This window comes from Lepidothrix coronata, unplaced genomic scaffold (genome assembly GCF_001604755.1).
Source record: "Lepidothrix coronata isolate B3197 unplaced genomic scaffold, Lepidothrix_coronata-1.0 Scaffold23, whole genome shotgun sequence".
Classification (NCBI taxonomy): domain Eukaryota; kingdom Metazoa; phylum Chordata; class Aves; order Passeriformes; family Pipridae; genus Lepidothrix; species Lepidothrix coronata.
Window position 1 is genome coordinate 849085 of NW_016690203.1, and position 15936 is coordinate 865020.

General features: G+C 39.4%; 1 protein-coding gene across 1 annotated transcript; it reads right to left on the reverse strand.

Annotated features, from left to right (window-relative positions):
* Window positions 1–873: 873 nt before the first annotated feature.
* Window positions 874–14030, reverse strand: BLOC1S5 (biogenesis of lysosomal organelles complex 1 subunit 5). Its single transcript, XM_017808614.1, has 5 exons — window positions 13896–14030; window positions 12717–12799; window positions 10488–10617; window positions 6882–6940; window positions 874–2943 (listed from the first exon to the last, which is right to left on the reverse strand). The coding sequence occupies exons 1-5, from the start codon at window positions 14008–14010 to the stop codon at window positions 2764–2766; spliced, it is 567 nt and encodes a 188-aa protein (XP_017664103.1). The 5' UTR covers window positions 14011–14030; the 3' UTR covers window positions 874–2763.
* Window positions 14031–15936: the final 1906 nt, after the last annotated feature.

Here is a 15936-nt window from a genome sequence, read left to right on the forward strand (position 1 = left end):
CAGCCCCACTTTCAGTTACAAGGAACAGTTACACCTACGGTTCAGCATAATAAACAGTGCTAATAGCTAAGCAAAAACATACACATAGGCTGGTACAAAGACACAGAAACTCACTTGCCATACTAGAAGTTAACAATGTTGAGGACCCTTTCCAACTCCTACTGGAAACCAATGCAAACTTCGATCAAGTTTAACTGGGATTAAATAAATCCTCAAGATTTTTAAAACTGTGACGTTCATTCATGTAAAATTGCAACTATAAATTAAAACACTTCCTTCACGCACCAATGACATAAAGCCAACTTTTAAACTATTTTTTTTGAACTACTCATTTTTCTATTTCTCCCAAATGGCAGAGACTGTGAATAACAAGAATTTGAATCTTGCAAAGAAAGTTGCACTTTTGAGAACGATTGTGACCGGATAGACCATAATCCCACCTTGATAAAAAACTGCAGAAGATAGGAATATTTTTTTATCAGTCAGATATGTTCTGTTTTGACATAGTATTAGACACATCAGGTATTGGTTGGGATTTTTTTAAGCATTTGGACAGAAAAAATAGGTTTTCCTATTATTGTTGGCAAGTTGCTTCAAAGATGATTAAGCATTTCTAGGTACCTCAAAACCTACAGCATATCACACACAAAAAAGTAAGAGTTATGAAATGAAATATTTCAGAAACAGATAGTTTTCACTGTAGTCCCCGCAATGAATAGCAATGGGCCAAGAGGGAGATATGGACTGAAGAAAACTGCTTTCAAATGACCTTCAGCATAAAAAATTCCTCAGCATAAAACATTCTAAAAGAAGAACACATCTTCAGTGTTAGTACTTAGACGCTTTCCGAAAAATCAGGACCACACAGCTCAGAAGGTTTTGGAAATACCACTTTATTTTCTAGTGAATATCCAACTTGTAACACTTGCATCATTGCTTAAGAGCCTTCAAATTGATGAAATACTAGAATCCAGTGCACAGTTAATTAGATATCTAAATCTCAATAAAAATTATCAGTGCAAAAATAAAAATGAATTCAGTATGCAGTTAAATGCATTTTGTTACAAAGGTATTTGAGCTTTGAGCACATATACATCAAATAATCTGGTAAGAGAGAAGCCACTTCCAATCTCTGCTCCAAATGAAATTATTCCACACCTGATTCTAAAGAGAGGCAAAAAACTAACTTTTTCTTTTTAAATGAAAACTCTGAGCTTAGTTACAACATTCATCATGGGTACATAAGCTGAGAAATACTACAGAAGTCACCTTCTATTCAGATAGGAGTTGTTCTAAAAGAGGCTTTCCTATTTTTCATGTGTGGGATACCTTTAAGACATCTATGTTTTTTCCATCCACAACAGAGAATTAACAACATTCCAGCATGCCCCAGTGTCGGCAAGTCCTCTTTTCAGTCCAGACACACGATGATGATTGATGAAGCTGTTGGGCCTACAGTAGCAGGCAGAGCAGCTTGGCAGCAATTCAGTGTTATTGAAAGAAATCTCAAATACTTATTCCATCTCCTCTACTAACTTTAATCACACTATCAACATGCTGCCAGGAGCAGAGCCTTGACACCAAGCCATAATCTTATACAAGCAACCATTGTTGGTATATTACTGCTGCAATACAGGTAAAGCGTAAATTCTGTTTATTTTTGCCTGTTTCCATTCTACATTGGACACCAGCTAAATTATGGAAAGATATTTCCTGTACTAACGGTTAGCTTGCAGCAAATTTCATTAAGGTACTAAGTCTCATTTTCCTTGGTTAATGAACTGATTAAGTTAACTTCTTCAGTTACATTGCTGTAAACTGCAAGTTTCAAATAAAAAGAGTTTAATGTATCCTGTAAGAGTAAGAAAGCAGATCAGTACTACAGGCATTTTACCACTAATCTGCTCATTTGTTATGTTGATAAAGAAACAAAAAGCTTACCTCAATTGCTTCATAAAGTTCTGACAAGCTTATCCTAAGTAAACCAACAGCATGATAAATATTTAAGTTAAATACTGTACTAGCTACAAAGGTAATACAAGGACAGATATGCTTTTCATGATTACTTTTGAGCTTGTTTTGGCTTTGCTTAGAACAGTAAAGCTTAAAAAGAGAGGCCTGAGACAATTACATGATGAAAAAAAAAGAAATTGTTGTCCAAGCTTACTTAGCCATTTTTATGCTAGCAAAACCCATTCGAATCACAACTCTATTTCATAATACTGAACATACAACCCAAAAGTTTGAATTACAATTGGATTTAAAACTCTGTTGAGATCTTTCACTGCTAAAACTTCAAAGTAAAATATTCCATAAGACAAGTTTATTTTCTTGAAATCTACAAGCAGGATATATAGTTTTCCCAGTGAATTCTCAACTATGGCTGGAACCTACTAACCTACTTTTTAGGAAAGGGCTGTGGCTGCACACTGGGATAGTTAATATTACATTAGTCTCTGTTTTCCTAAATGATATGATACTCTGCTGATGGAAGAGAATTCTAGTTTGCAACTCCCTGAGCTGATGTAGTCACAAAATTTTCATTTCCACTTCCCAACAAAGAAATACTGGCATTCCACCTGCCCTGAACCAAACAAGCAGAGATAGGCACTTAAGTTGAAAGTATGCAAACCTTTTCTTCCCATACCAAGCCTGTAGAGGAAATTCTCCTTTTTCTTATCTGTTTCAGCTTTCCAAAAGAACCTCAATTTAAGTCAGAATAAACTGAGTAATGGCACAAATCTATCATTATTAAAAAAGGTCTTAAAAAGAAACATATTTGGCCAGTTCCTTCTCCATCTCAGAATACTGCTCTTTGAGGCGCTCCATAGCTTTTCTGTGCTCTTCATCCACCTCTGCACGTTGGTTCTGCTGTTCTTTCATAAATTCCTCCCAGTGGGCGATGCACTTCTCTTCTCGAGCCATCACCTTGTCTGCCTGAAGCTGAGAGGAGGAAAATGTGAAGTTTTAACAGTCATTTCCATGTTAAAACAGGAGGTTTAATGAGGGCTACATAATTTTGAAGTATCAGAGAAACTGGAAACTAGCAAGAAAACATAGGGAAAGGTGAAACTAAAAAGAAAACATCTATTTTTTTACAGTCAATCCAAAACAAGTGGTAAAATGTCTGCAATACTATTAACGTAATAGCATTAGCAATGATAGCTTTTCTATGCTATTTCTATAAAATATAACAACACAGAGACTAAATGTTTTGAAACTGGCAGCTAGTGTTTCTGTTTTAGCCAGCTAGCTCTCACTGTGATTAATGTCTTCCTTTATAAATAAGTTATTTTTTCCCCTCATACTTTCTTACTGCTTGGCTTCTGGTAAGTCTGATTCCTTTCACTCTCTTATCTTGAAAAAAAAATATTAAAAATTGTCTAGATATCCAGAAAGAGAAATAATACACACATCCAATGCACATGTCATAATGCAGTGTACTTCTGTGGATTGCTTGCATGCAGTATTAACAGTCTGGCCTCCTTATATTATAGGTGCAGAAGCGAAAATAAATCTAGGCAGGTGTTCTTACATTTGCTCCATCTTCTGACAAAGGAAAGGATTAATTTTTTTTTTATTTTACCCCCCTCTCCTTTTCGGTCTATCAGCAATGACTGTTTACTACGTACAGTACTTCTGTGTAGGAATAAACACTATCATACAGCTTTAATAGATATATGGCACTTTTGTCAACTGAAGGCACTGAGAATCCATTTATGTATTCTTAAACACCCTCTCTGTTGTTCTTCAAGGTCACATATCATGGGCTAAGTACACAGGTTTTGCAGTGCAGCATTTTCAACAACATTACACCAAGATCCATTTTGTTTGCAGCACTTGTAGTAACAGCTACTAACAAAACTAATAGTTTGACTAGTGTGCTACTTTGTATTCAACAGGCTTTGAAATGCTGGTGTTTCGCACACTTTTTGACATGATTACACAGCACCTACCCAAACTACACTTCATCTAGACTAACTCTCACAATATGAATAGTTTGCAAGGAACTGATGTTGCTACTTTCTACTTTCATTTTCCACTGCACCATTTCTACCCAAGGATATAAAATGATTTGCCTGGTAAAACAGTCTAAGACACTTCTAGAACATGAAAAGCAAAATTAAGATATGCTTGCGCAAGCAAGTAAGAATGATAAGAAATACCAAGTAAAAGACATTAAGGACTTGAATACTGTTTTCACTTTCCCATCTCAGCAATGACGTGGAAAACCCCATGGCAGAAGCTCAGTGCACACCCTGAGCACTGCAGCTCTCCTTCCTAGAAAACAAATTCAAATCCAGCTGTGGTCAGCAGCACCTCCAGATCATTAATACTTACTGCTGCCAAGTGGGTATGTTTGTGGGTGTGAGACAGTCACAATCTTAAAACCAATATTCTTATTTGTACCAGACAAACAGCTGTGCAAACAAGCAAATATAATAAAGCGTGATGCTTAAAGGATGAGTGCCTTAGGATACAGGTCTTTCAATCAAAGAACATGTTGCAGAGTAAACCTGCTGGTTTAGAAGTTAAAGAATCCACACAGGAGAGACCTATGAATGCTATTGCTGTGGGATAATCTTCAATGAGCACTTAGTCTTGTTAAGCATGACAGAGCAATGAGAGAGACATCCGACCAAAGACAGGTTCCTCCTTTGCCCACATCCAACTGCAAGACCCAAGCTGCCACAAACACCATCCCTGAAGCTAAGGTACTAAAAGGCTTCCCTCATCCAAGCCTTCTCTGCTCTCTTGTGACAGCTGCTACCATAGTACAGCCTTTTGTTTAGCAGAGTGTCACTAAGAGTCTCTTGAGAACCAGGACACGCAACTACTTCCACTGACACCTACTGCTACAGCCACAAAAAATTCAGTTTCTCAGCACAAAAAAGACGACTTCCACACTGTACCTCTGCAATTACCCATCAGGTCTTCCCAATATATATTGTGCTTTCTTACCACAGTGCTCTCCACTATTACCACATCCTCTTAATATCCAGCACTATTAACTTCACACTTTATTCAACATAACACACAGGAGGAAAAACTAATGAAATCAAGACACTATGTAAAAAAATACTATGTTCTAACTGCAGCATAGCTAGAAAGCATAGAGGTCCATATCTCTCCTGCTACATATGCCCTTGACAGTCATGAAAAATCTTTAAAATACAAAGGTTTTCAAGATGTACAGACAACTTGGCATGGATTTGTCTTAAGTCAAGTCAAAAATCACTTTCAAAGAGCAAAAACAGTTTCCAAAAGTAGCATAATTAGTGATCTGTAGAGGCAATACTGAGTGTATTTTATACTACCAACTCATAAATTCCAAACTTATAGATTTAGAAAAGGTTTGTTTTCTGGAAAACAAACCATGTAGAATTTGATAGTATGCCTTCTTTCAATGACACTCACAGAATCACATATTACTTTACATCCTAAGTGAGACTGTGGTAGGGGCAACATAATTTCCGTTTTGTTACTTGGCCAGTAGCTGAAAAGAACTGCAAGAAAAAGATAATTAGTAAAGTAAATAATCTTAAAATTCATCCTATTCAGCAGAAATTGAATTAATTTCACTGAGGGCTGCTAATACTAATAACTTGACACTACATTCTACCAAAATCTCCTTATTTTTTCAGAACACACGATTTCAGAAAAGTAAGGAAAAAGTATTTCTCCTCAAGTGGTTGCACTACAATGACAACTGTTATCTATAATTTTAAAAGAATGTTACTACTCACATTTGAAAGTTTCAAGCCAAAAAGTCTTACTCTACTGGCTTAAAGAAATGCTACAAATCCTGAATAGCTATTACTATTCCTCCGCTACATATTAAAAAACCAAAGAGTGGAAACATAGTTAATATTTTAAAAAAAGAATAGTCATCATTCTTACTGAGTGTTCATTTTGTAAGTTATAAACTTTTTATTAAAGTTTTACTTCAAACAAACAGTAGCCGAACTGCAAGAATTTCCTATTTAACCTCTCTACCGGTATCTACACTAGTGCTAGACACAAGCAAACTTTGTCAGGGTTCAGCAGTGTGCTGTTTGCACAGTACCAGTATTCAATTGCAACCGAACTGCCCATCTTCATCGATTGCAAAAAGGAAAGAAAAACATGATTATCAGCTTACATACATCAATGCACCGACTGTTTTGCTTGATGGCCACGGAGACGCCTTCAGTTTTTCTGGATTAAATTATTATAAATAGTGTTTTGCAAGTTAAGAGATAACCCAGGGACACAATAACGAAGCCGTAATGGGAAAACATGAAACTAATTTCTTGTATAATTTTCCAGCTTCTAGATTCAGAGCACATGTATTTCAAATAAGCAAAATGTAGCCAACTGAAAAGGTTCCAATGATTCGCATGTTCCTATAATATAGCCCTTCATTAAATAACCCATCCACAAGTGAAAAACACACTTCCTTTTCAACAAGCAATATATATAAAGCAATATATATAATATGGTCAATGTTCTCAGCTAACTAGGAAAGATTTACATTTCCATTCTGGTAGGTTAGTAGGTGTTTTTTGTTCCACAGAAAATAAGGGCTTTTTTATATTTAAGCTTTCCCTGTATGTGACAAATGTTATAGTCTGAGTTAGGAGGGAAAATAAAGTGAAGGAAATAAAAAAAATAGTTTCCATACATCAGGAGATTGTAGGAAGACTTAGCTAGATCCATCTGCAGTGTGCATTTTGTAAGTGCAGAAATCACCCCAGAAGAAGTTTTACTGCAAGTATATACAGTATAGGAAAACATGTTTTTAAGTTTTGCTATACTGAAGGCAGATGAACTTGCTGTGAAGCACGAGACTTCCGACTTAGATCACACTACAAAATTGTATCCATCCACCCTTCTTTTACCTTTCTCACTTCACTCTCTTTCTCTTGGAGTCTGTGGATCATGTTGTTGGCAGCTTGCACTGAAACAACAAATTGCAGTAGATCAGTCTGCTGTTCTAAATCAAAGAAACTTGCCTGAAAGGGATTTAGAAGATGTGAGATTATTACAAATCAAAGATTATATTCCACTGTGCCACTTAACTCTGCACAAGAGTTGTCAGTACTTGCAAAAAATGCTTTACACTTAAACTGTAAGTAGGCTTATCACTGAGTTTAACCTTTGAGCATTCTAGAAGCCAAAATGAGAAAAGCAGCTAGGTCCTCTTGGGTCCATACTCCCTAGTGTGGCTCATGAGCTAGAGTGCACTACTCAGCACCTCAGAAGACATCAAAAAACACTCTTAAGTCAGTAAGTAGAAACAGGTGACCAAGCTCTATGTTTTACTTGGTTCAGTTTTTTTCTTATTTTTTCCCCATCAACTGTAAAAAGTGATGTAGCATAGACTTTACATGGAGAACATCTTTATGCTGGAGCCAGCCTCTTCTCTCATGAGACTAAGCCTGGGAAAGCTTCTCAATGGAAATAGGAACTGTATTCCTATGCACTTTTTCTTCCTAACTTATTTAACACTTCATTAATGTAGAATTAAATAAACTAATTTCCCCAAAGCAGTCACTTCGCCCACTAACACAATCTGGCATTGAGAAATACCTTATTTATTTATCACCATCTTGAAGCTGGTGACTTTCCAAAACAGGAGGCAGGCTCCTGCCACCCTGAGGACTTCCAGTTACAGAACAGGTTCATTGCCCACATAGCTGATGAGGAGCTGGGAGCACCGTGAATTGGAGCATCTGGTGGCTGAGCCTGAGCTGCTCAGGACCACTAGAAGAGAGTGGCAAGTGACAACTGTAGCAGACTCCCTATGGCAGGGGACAGACGCTCCCCACCTTTCAATATGTTTTGTCATCTAGGGAGGTTTGCTGCTTGCCAGGGGCTCACATTTGGGATGTTGCAAGTTTGGACTATTACCCCTGGTGCTCTTCCATGTAGACAACAGTGGTACTGCAAGGGTGACCTGAGAAATAACAGGAATGACTACAAGGATCTCAGGACAGTGGTCAAAGGCAGGGCAATCCAGATAATGATCTCCCCAACCTTCCTTTTGAGGGGAACTAGGTGGATTTTTGGGTTTAACAGCTGGTTGCACAGTTGGTGTTGGCAGCTGGAGTTTGGTTTCTATATCCTTGTGACCCATTCTGAGCATCAGCAGATGCTTGGAAGAGATGGGATCCACCTGACTAAACCGGGTAAAAAAGTACCTTTGCCAGAAGGCTGGCCAACCTGGTAGGGACAACTTTAAACTAGAAATGACAGGCAAAGGAGTGATTCACAAAAAAAAAAAAGTAAAGAGGCTGGGGACACGGTAGCCCTGGGATGATGGTAACAAGGATCACCTCCTCCAAGCTCAAGAAAGGTGCATCCCAACAAGCATGGATGTTTCCTGCAGTAAGAGGTCTGCATGGATGACTAAATTCAAACTTAAAAAGGAAGTGTACAGGAGGTGGAAGTAGGGGCAAGTCACACAGCAGTATAGAGTTGCTGTCTTATCGAGCAGAGACAGCATGAGGAAAGTAAAAGCTGATTGGGAGTCGAATTTGGTGAGAGGTACAAAAGATAGCAAGAAAGGATTCTCTAAGTATGTAGCAGCAAAAGGAAAACTGGGGAAAATTGCAGGCCTTCTGCTGAATGGGGTAGGGGAGCTGGTGACAAAGAACATGGAAAAGGCCAAGGTACTCAATGCCTTCTTTGCCTCAGTCTTTACCATAAAGACCAGCCTTGAGGAATCCCAGGCTTCTGAAACCAGAGGGAAAGTCTAGAGCAAAGCAGACTTATTGTCTGTGAAGGAGCACCAGGTTAGGGGGCACTTAAACTGGAAATGGTTGTGCTGCCATTCAGAGGGACCTTGTGCAACAGGAGAATTGGGCTGACAGGAATTTTAATGAAGTTCAACAAAGGGAAATGTCAAGTACTGCATCTGGGAAGGAATAATCTCAGGCAGCAAGGCATAACAAGGGCCAACAACACAGGCCGCACCTGAGGTAGTCTGTCTACTTCTAGGCTCCCCAGTAAACACAGATTAATTTACTGGAGTAAGTCCAGCACATGGCCAAAAAGATGATTAAGGACTGGAGCATCTTTTGTATGAGGCAAGGCTGAGAGAGTTGGGACTGTTCCGTGTGGAAAAAAGAAGGCCCAGGGGAGAATGTGAATAAATATCTGAATGGAATGAAGATGAGGGAGCCAGACTCTTCTCGGTAGTGCTCACTAGCAGGACAAGAGGCAGTGGGCACAAAATCAAATACATGGGATTTCAAATTAACACGAGAAAACACTTTTTTCTGTGACGGTAGTCAAACACTGGGACAGGAACAGGTTGCCCAGAGTGGCTGTGGAGTCTCCACCTGTAAAGGTATTAAAAATGCAATGGGACAAAGTCCTGGCTCTAGCTGCTGCTGCTTGAGCAGGCAGGAGGCTTAAAAACATGACCTCCTGAGGTCCCTTCCCACCTCAACCATTCTGTGATTGTATTACTAAAGATGTACTGCACAGCTGACCCCTTAGAAAGACAGGAAACAGCATCACAGGTTTACTCCAGTCAGATGGTATTAGAACATACATCTTATTTGCATGACTAAATTTAAAGTTTAAAATACTTCCCTGCAATTGTTTCGTGTGTATAGTATCATCTAGCATTTGTTATTCTGCATATGCCAGACATGTATAAGTAAGTTATAAGAAATTAAATGCTTATACAACATGCCACACATAAAATATAACACAACCTACACTGGCAAGTTCCGACTGCATAAATTTGGCAGCTAAAGCTATGTACCCACACTCTCTTGAAATCTCTTTTTAAGAAGTCATCCTGCCGAATGAGCAAGAAAAAAAAAAGATACTGAAAAATTAGTACAAAAAATTTTAAATTTTCTTTTAAAATCTGAGCAATAAAAAAATATATTATTGTAATGATGAAACTAAGATTAGCACGCAATTACTCCTATTTCACTATTTGTGACTAAGATGATGATGATGAAATAATAATAATAATAATAATAATAATAATAATAATAATAATAATAATAATAATAAATGTCACAGCTATACAGCAGCAGGTTTTGTTTTAAATCTTGGGGGACAGTATTATGCGCTCCTGTGGGAAAATTAAGAAACTTGAAGGTCACACCACAACATGCTTGCAACAAACTGAAAAAACCCCCTGAAATTTCAGAAAACTGAAATTTTGTCCATGGCTTTGGTCAACATGGAGCACTATTTCCAAGTGAGTAGCAAACAACTGAGCTGAAACAGCTTCTACTTAAATCAACAAAAATCTTTAATGTAACCTTAGCAAGAGCTGTGTGGCTGGACTGATACGTATCAAAAAAATCCCTGCTGTTTCCCTTTTAAAATTTCACAGAAATGAGAAAAAAAGCACATAAATAGTAGAAAATTATCCAACTACGATAATTTTTCTATGAATTTTCTACATTTTGAATTCAAACTACCTAAATTACTCCTCAAAATGATGCAACAAGAGAAATAAGAAGCAACGTGCTTACATCTCTTGAATGTTTCATTCAAATTGTCATGCATTGCCTGCTCACACTTAGGAAGAACATGTTCATTCGTTTCAAAGATTGTATTCTTTAGATTTTCAAGTACTCGCAGTTCTCGGAGGCCACGTTTTTCCTGCCAGAAAAAGGAAAGAAAATGAGCGGCTAACAAGGAATTCCACTTTACAAAATAAAGATGGTTTCCCAGTTGATAAACTAATAGCTTCCTCTCAGAAAACTATACTATTGTCTATTAAAGAGCTACTCTACTTATTTAGCATGATTAATAAAACTGTTTTGCGAAAAAGAAGAGCAATGTTCCATTCTTCCACACTAAAATACAGGAATTCTTTGAATTACCCTTCTGGCCTTTGTGAAAAAAGTCAGTACTGATCAGCTAAAACACTGTGTGGAAAAATGTGCCATTTTGTAAAGAGGATTTACCACATATCAAAAACAACTGAGAGCAAAAAAACTTGAAAACACTGCATTTTTATAACTCAATTGTTACTGAGAGATAACGTAGCAGTGATTCTGCTTGCTTGATGTCTGACCCACACTTAGCATGGGAAGAGATTAAAACAATCCAAGTAAAATTGTTTTAACTGAAGTAAAGCAATGAAGTCAAGACTAAAAAATAATATAATACAGCTGACTAAAGAAGCATCCCTTCTTCTGGATCACTGCTGATCATGATTAATTACAAGAACAACAAGATCTTGCTTTACTGTTTACATTTTAAAAAATAATCTTTTTTCTGAAGCTATAGCACTACTTCCACTCCGAATTTCACCAACACTTTCCTTTAGATGACTACTCTAGGTAAACAAAAAATACTGCATCCTATGAAATGGGCAACTGGATATCAACATACCTGTTTTAAAATTTCAGAAACCGAGGCACAGACAAGTAAAACCACTTTATTAAACAGGCTCCAGACTTCCTGAATGCAAATCTACATTCTTTACACACTAGGTGCTCATCATTGAAAGAATAAGCATATGTCCTACTACAACCAAAAAATAGCTGATATCTCAAAGTTACAAACAAGTGTAATTTTTTGAAGGAATTCTAAGTTGCAAAGATTTATACAATCCTCTGCTTTGCTATTTCCACCCCTAAAAGTAAAAACCAGTAACTGAATTTCAATAAAAGATCTAAGAATATATTAAATTTGTCTAAGAAACAGAACAAGACTTCAGGTGCAATGAGAGAAATACATGAATTATAATTATAAAGATATGAGTTCTAATTTTGTAATTGAGCTTAAAATTTCCCTTCCTATGGAATGCCACATAAAATTACTTACTGTACCCTAAATTCTACTTAGGGAAGGCAGAGAAAATAAATAATTTCTTATGACTCTCAAGCCCATGCGATACAGATCTGATGAGAGTTTATTTCAGTGTGTATTTTGCTAAACCGGTAGAGACAAAACAGACCTGCTTCAAATATAAGCTACAACCTGGGATGAGGGGGGAAGACATTCTTGATGTCATTCAAATCAGGTTTGCTTGCTGGAAGTTTGAGGTGTAGCTGCATTTTCAGGACTGATTTTAATTTTAAATTCCACACTCTGTGAGAACGAAAATCTACTCAGAAACAGCCTTTTGTTGACATAAGATTTGACTTCTCTAAACTTTTGCTGCCATCTTGTGGAAACCAAATTATACTTTCCAAGAAAAGCTGTACATAAACACTTTCGCACCTTCAATACTTAAGCCTTATTTGCAGCCAATCAGACAAAAGTCATTCAATTCTTAATGATTTTCTTACTTTGCATAAAGTGTTTCTCTTCCAGTAATATTACTTTCTTTTGTGTAACAAATATTAAAGCAAAGTAAAACTACAGCTGTGCTCGCTGAATCCAGCCTGATGCATAAAGCAGTTTCTCAGTCAGATGTAAACCTACACTGGCCAACAATACTTTACTTGAACCGACTGGACTTCTCTAAGATGTCAGGATTTCATAATTGTCTAACATCAGTGTTCCTGCCAGTCTTTTGCAGGAAAAGAAATTATGTCCCTTTCGAAACTTTCAAAAGAAAAAGGCCTAAATTACTGCCTTGTTTACTAAAGATGCAGATGTATACTTCAAGTGTGTTATTTTGGAAAAAAACCAACACATCAAGTGCTTCAGACGAAACTTATGTACATACTGAGATCTCTAAGCAGATGCTAAGACTGTTGAAAGTATCAGACTACGACAGCATCCAGTAAGATACAAATACTTACTTCAAATTCTTTAACAAAGTAACGTATTTCTCCCTGAATTACTGGTCTGTGATCCAGGAGTCTTGAATAGATTTCCCCAACATCTAGAATATTAATGAAAGCCAGAATTTTAGTTTTTCTCTCACTCCTACACCAGGCTACACAACACACGGTAGCATATCATACCTCAGTTTGAAGAAGGACAACAAAATACATACAAAACCAAAAGAGCATCAGAACAGTGTTTATTGGGTAACCTATTTATTCAGCAAATCACCAACTTAGATAAAATGCAATGACTCAGTATTCCAGATCCCAAAGACACCTTTCTGGGAAGGCTGAACGTTCTCTTCTGTGCCTCAGCACCCTTTGTTTCAATCCTCTTTCTCATCAGTACAAGCTTCTGTATCTGATTGTTGACAGTGGTAAAAGAACAGAACTAAACGCTGCAGCTTAATAGAGATTTACATACTAAGGTGTGGGAGTTTTCTGCAGCAAGAGAAGCAAAATGCTCCCTACAAAGGAAAACTGTCAGCATTTTCTTGTGTTCCAGCGCCAAAGACTTGAAATTTAAGTCTTGAAAAAGAGTATTTACAATATAAGTGTGTGTGCAAATCAGGCTCGTCTGTCACAGAGAAAGAAAAAGCCCGTTAAATCGAAAACCAGTGTGAGAGTACAGCAAATAAAGACTATTTCAATAAATATACAGCGTAGCGCCAACAAACGCTTTAAAATGGCACTGCCATGTAAAGTATGTCTTCCTGCCCCACCTGTTTGGACCTGCCTCGAGGCTCTCCCTCGCTACTGTATCCACCTGTTTGTTCAACATCCCGATTCTCACCCCGTTCAAAAAAGGTGCAGAACGGTTATTCCAAATCTGGGGAATTACGTGATTGCAGTAAATAAAGCACAGGCTAAACCACTCCCCAGTCCGAACGCTCCTGTGCGCAGATGAACCAGGGCAAGACCTTGGGCGAACAAGACCAAAGCAGGAGCTTCCCAGAAAACTTCACACGCCGGCGGCAGGGCCTCGGTGGCAGACTCAGTTTCCCGGAAGAACGCCTTGTTTCAAACTCCGAGAGGTGAAAGCCAGCAGGTGTCCAGCTTTAAACCTCAGAGCGTGTCACGGAGCCCCGGGGGGCTGGAAGGCGGCCGAAGGGGGGCTGCTGACGCCGCGGTGACACCCCGCCCGCTCCTTACCCTTTATGATGGCCTGAATGGGGGAGCCGGCGGCCGGCGCCTCCCGCCTCCTGTCGCCATGCGGCGGGGACGCCGCGGTGCTGCGGCCGGGGGACGCGGGGCCAGCCCCGCTCATGGCGCTCGGCGGCCCCGGGGCAGCGCGGCGGGACCTGCCCGGCCCCGGCCCCGGCCCCGGCCCTGGCCCTGCCCGGCCCGCAGAGCTTCCGCAGGGCCCCGGTGCCGCGGCGTGAGGTCATCGCGGCGCGCCCGCCGCGCTGCGGTACCGCCCCCAAACACACCCCGAACACACCCGGGATTTTGGTGATTTGATGGGTGTTGTTTTAGGAGAAGGGCACGAGTCTGGAAAAGGGGAGCGGAGCTGGTGAAGGGTCTGGAGCGCATGTCCTGGGAGGGGCGGCTGAGGGAGCTGGGGGTGTTTAGCCTGGAGAAAAGGAGGCTCAGGGGAGACCTTATCGCTCTCTACAGCTACCTGAAAGGAGGTTGTAGCCAGGCAACCAGCGACAGGACGAGAGGAAAAGGCCTCAAGGTGCGCCAGGGGAGGTTCAGGTTGGACAACAGGAGGAATTTCTTCACAGAAGGGGTGGTTCAACATTAGAACGAGCTGCCCAGGGAGGTGGTGGAGTCACCATGCCCAGAGGTGTTTAAGGAAAGACTGGACTTGGCGCTCAGTGCCATGGTCTAGTTGATAGGGTGGTGTTCAGTCATAGGTTGGACTTGATGATCTCAGAGATCTTTTCCAATCTAATTGATTCTGTGATTCAGATAATGTAGTAAGAGACGTGCGTTCAGGAAACCCACTTGCCTTCTGCGTGTAGCAAACATGAGTAACAACTGCTGAAAAGAACTGCAGAAAGAAAAACATAAGAACAGTAGTCTTTTACAACTATACAAAAAAAGGGCAAAAATTATGTAAAATCCCTATACATTTCTTTTAAAACTATTTGAGAGTACAAAAGAGGCTCCTAGTACAAGAGAGACACGGAGCTCCTGGAGCAAGTCCAGCAGAGAGCTACGAAGTCGATTGGTGGACTGGAGCATCTCTCTTATGAGGACAGGCTGAGGAAACAGGGCTTGTACAGCCTTGAAAAGAAATGACTGAGAGGGGACCTCGTTAGTGTCTATAAGTATCTGAAGGGAAGGTGTCAAGAAGACAGGCCCAGGCTCATCTTGGTGTTGCCAAGCAATAGGACAAGAGGCAACAGGTAAAAACTGATGCACGGGAAGTTCCACCTGAATATGAGGAAGAACTTCGTTACTGAGTGGGTGACCGAGCACTGGAACAGATTGCCCAGAGAAGTTGTGGACTCTCCCTCACCGGAGATATTCAAGAACCGCCTGGACGCAATCCTGTGCCCTGCGCTCTAGGATGGCCCTGACTGAGCAGGGAGGTTGGAGCAAATGACCCACTGTGGTCCCTTTCAAACTGACCCCATTCTGTGACTCTGACAGCACTAGGATATTTTCAATATACCTCCCCCCTTACAGCCTCCCCCCTTATAAATTACAGTATATTAACTTCTGTTTGTGACTTTTCATGCCACATAAACTCAATACTTTTAGAATAGGTTGATCCTAGTTAGGCCATTGCATCTACAGTTTGTTTCTTCTTTTATACATTTTTTTTAAAAATTTGCAATACACACCACACAGTGTCATTGCAATGAAGAAAGAACTGGACTACAAATTCTGCTACAGCTGCTGCACCTTCAGTGTCCTGACCTGGAATACCACAAAGGAGCCAGTTTAGCTGTAGCAATTACTAGTTTATTCGTAAAAAACAGGAGCAATATATATTTCTTTTTTAGAAATTAGTTCTGCCTATGTTCTACTCTCCATAGCTTTTATGTGTAGGAGCAATTGTGTGGCTGAGAAAAAAAAAGAGACTTTTTAAAGCTATTATAACTGACACAAAAAATGATCCTATTATAAATTTTGTGTCCCATCATCAAAGCTCAGAAACTGTTCACTGAAATTACTATACAGGTTTTTCTGACAAAACCTGTAATCTTCTAAACACGGGTTAAAAATGAGTGAATTGATT

What these genes read in the sequence shown, in the direction of transcription:
- BLOC1S5 (XM_017808614.1), bottom strand. Translation starts at nt 14,010, where the DNA reads ATGAGCGGGGCTGGCCCCGCGTCCCCCGGCCGCAGCACCGCGGCGTCC. An exon ending in ACTTTGTTAAAGAATTTGAA is followed by an intron (nt 10,618 to 12,716) that starts GTAAGTATTTGT and finishes TTTTTCTGGCAG; the next exon opens with GAAAAACGTGGCCTCCGAGA. An exon ending in GAATGAAACATTCAAGAGAT is followed by an intron (nt 6,941 to 10,487) that starts GTAAGCACGTTG and finishes TTGTTGTTTCAG; the next exon opens with TGCAAGCTGCCAACAACATG.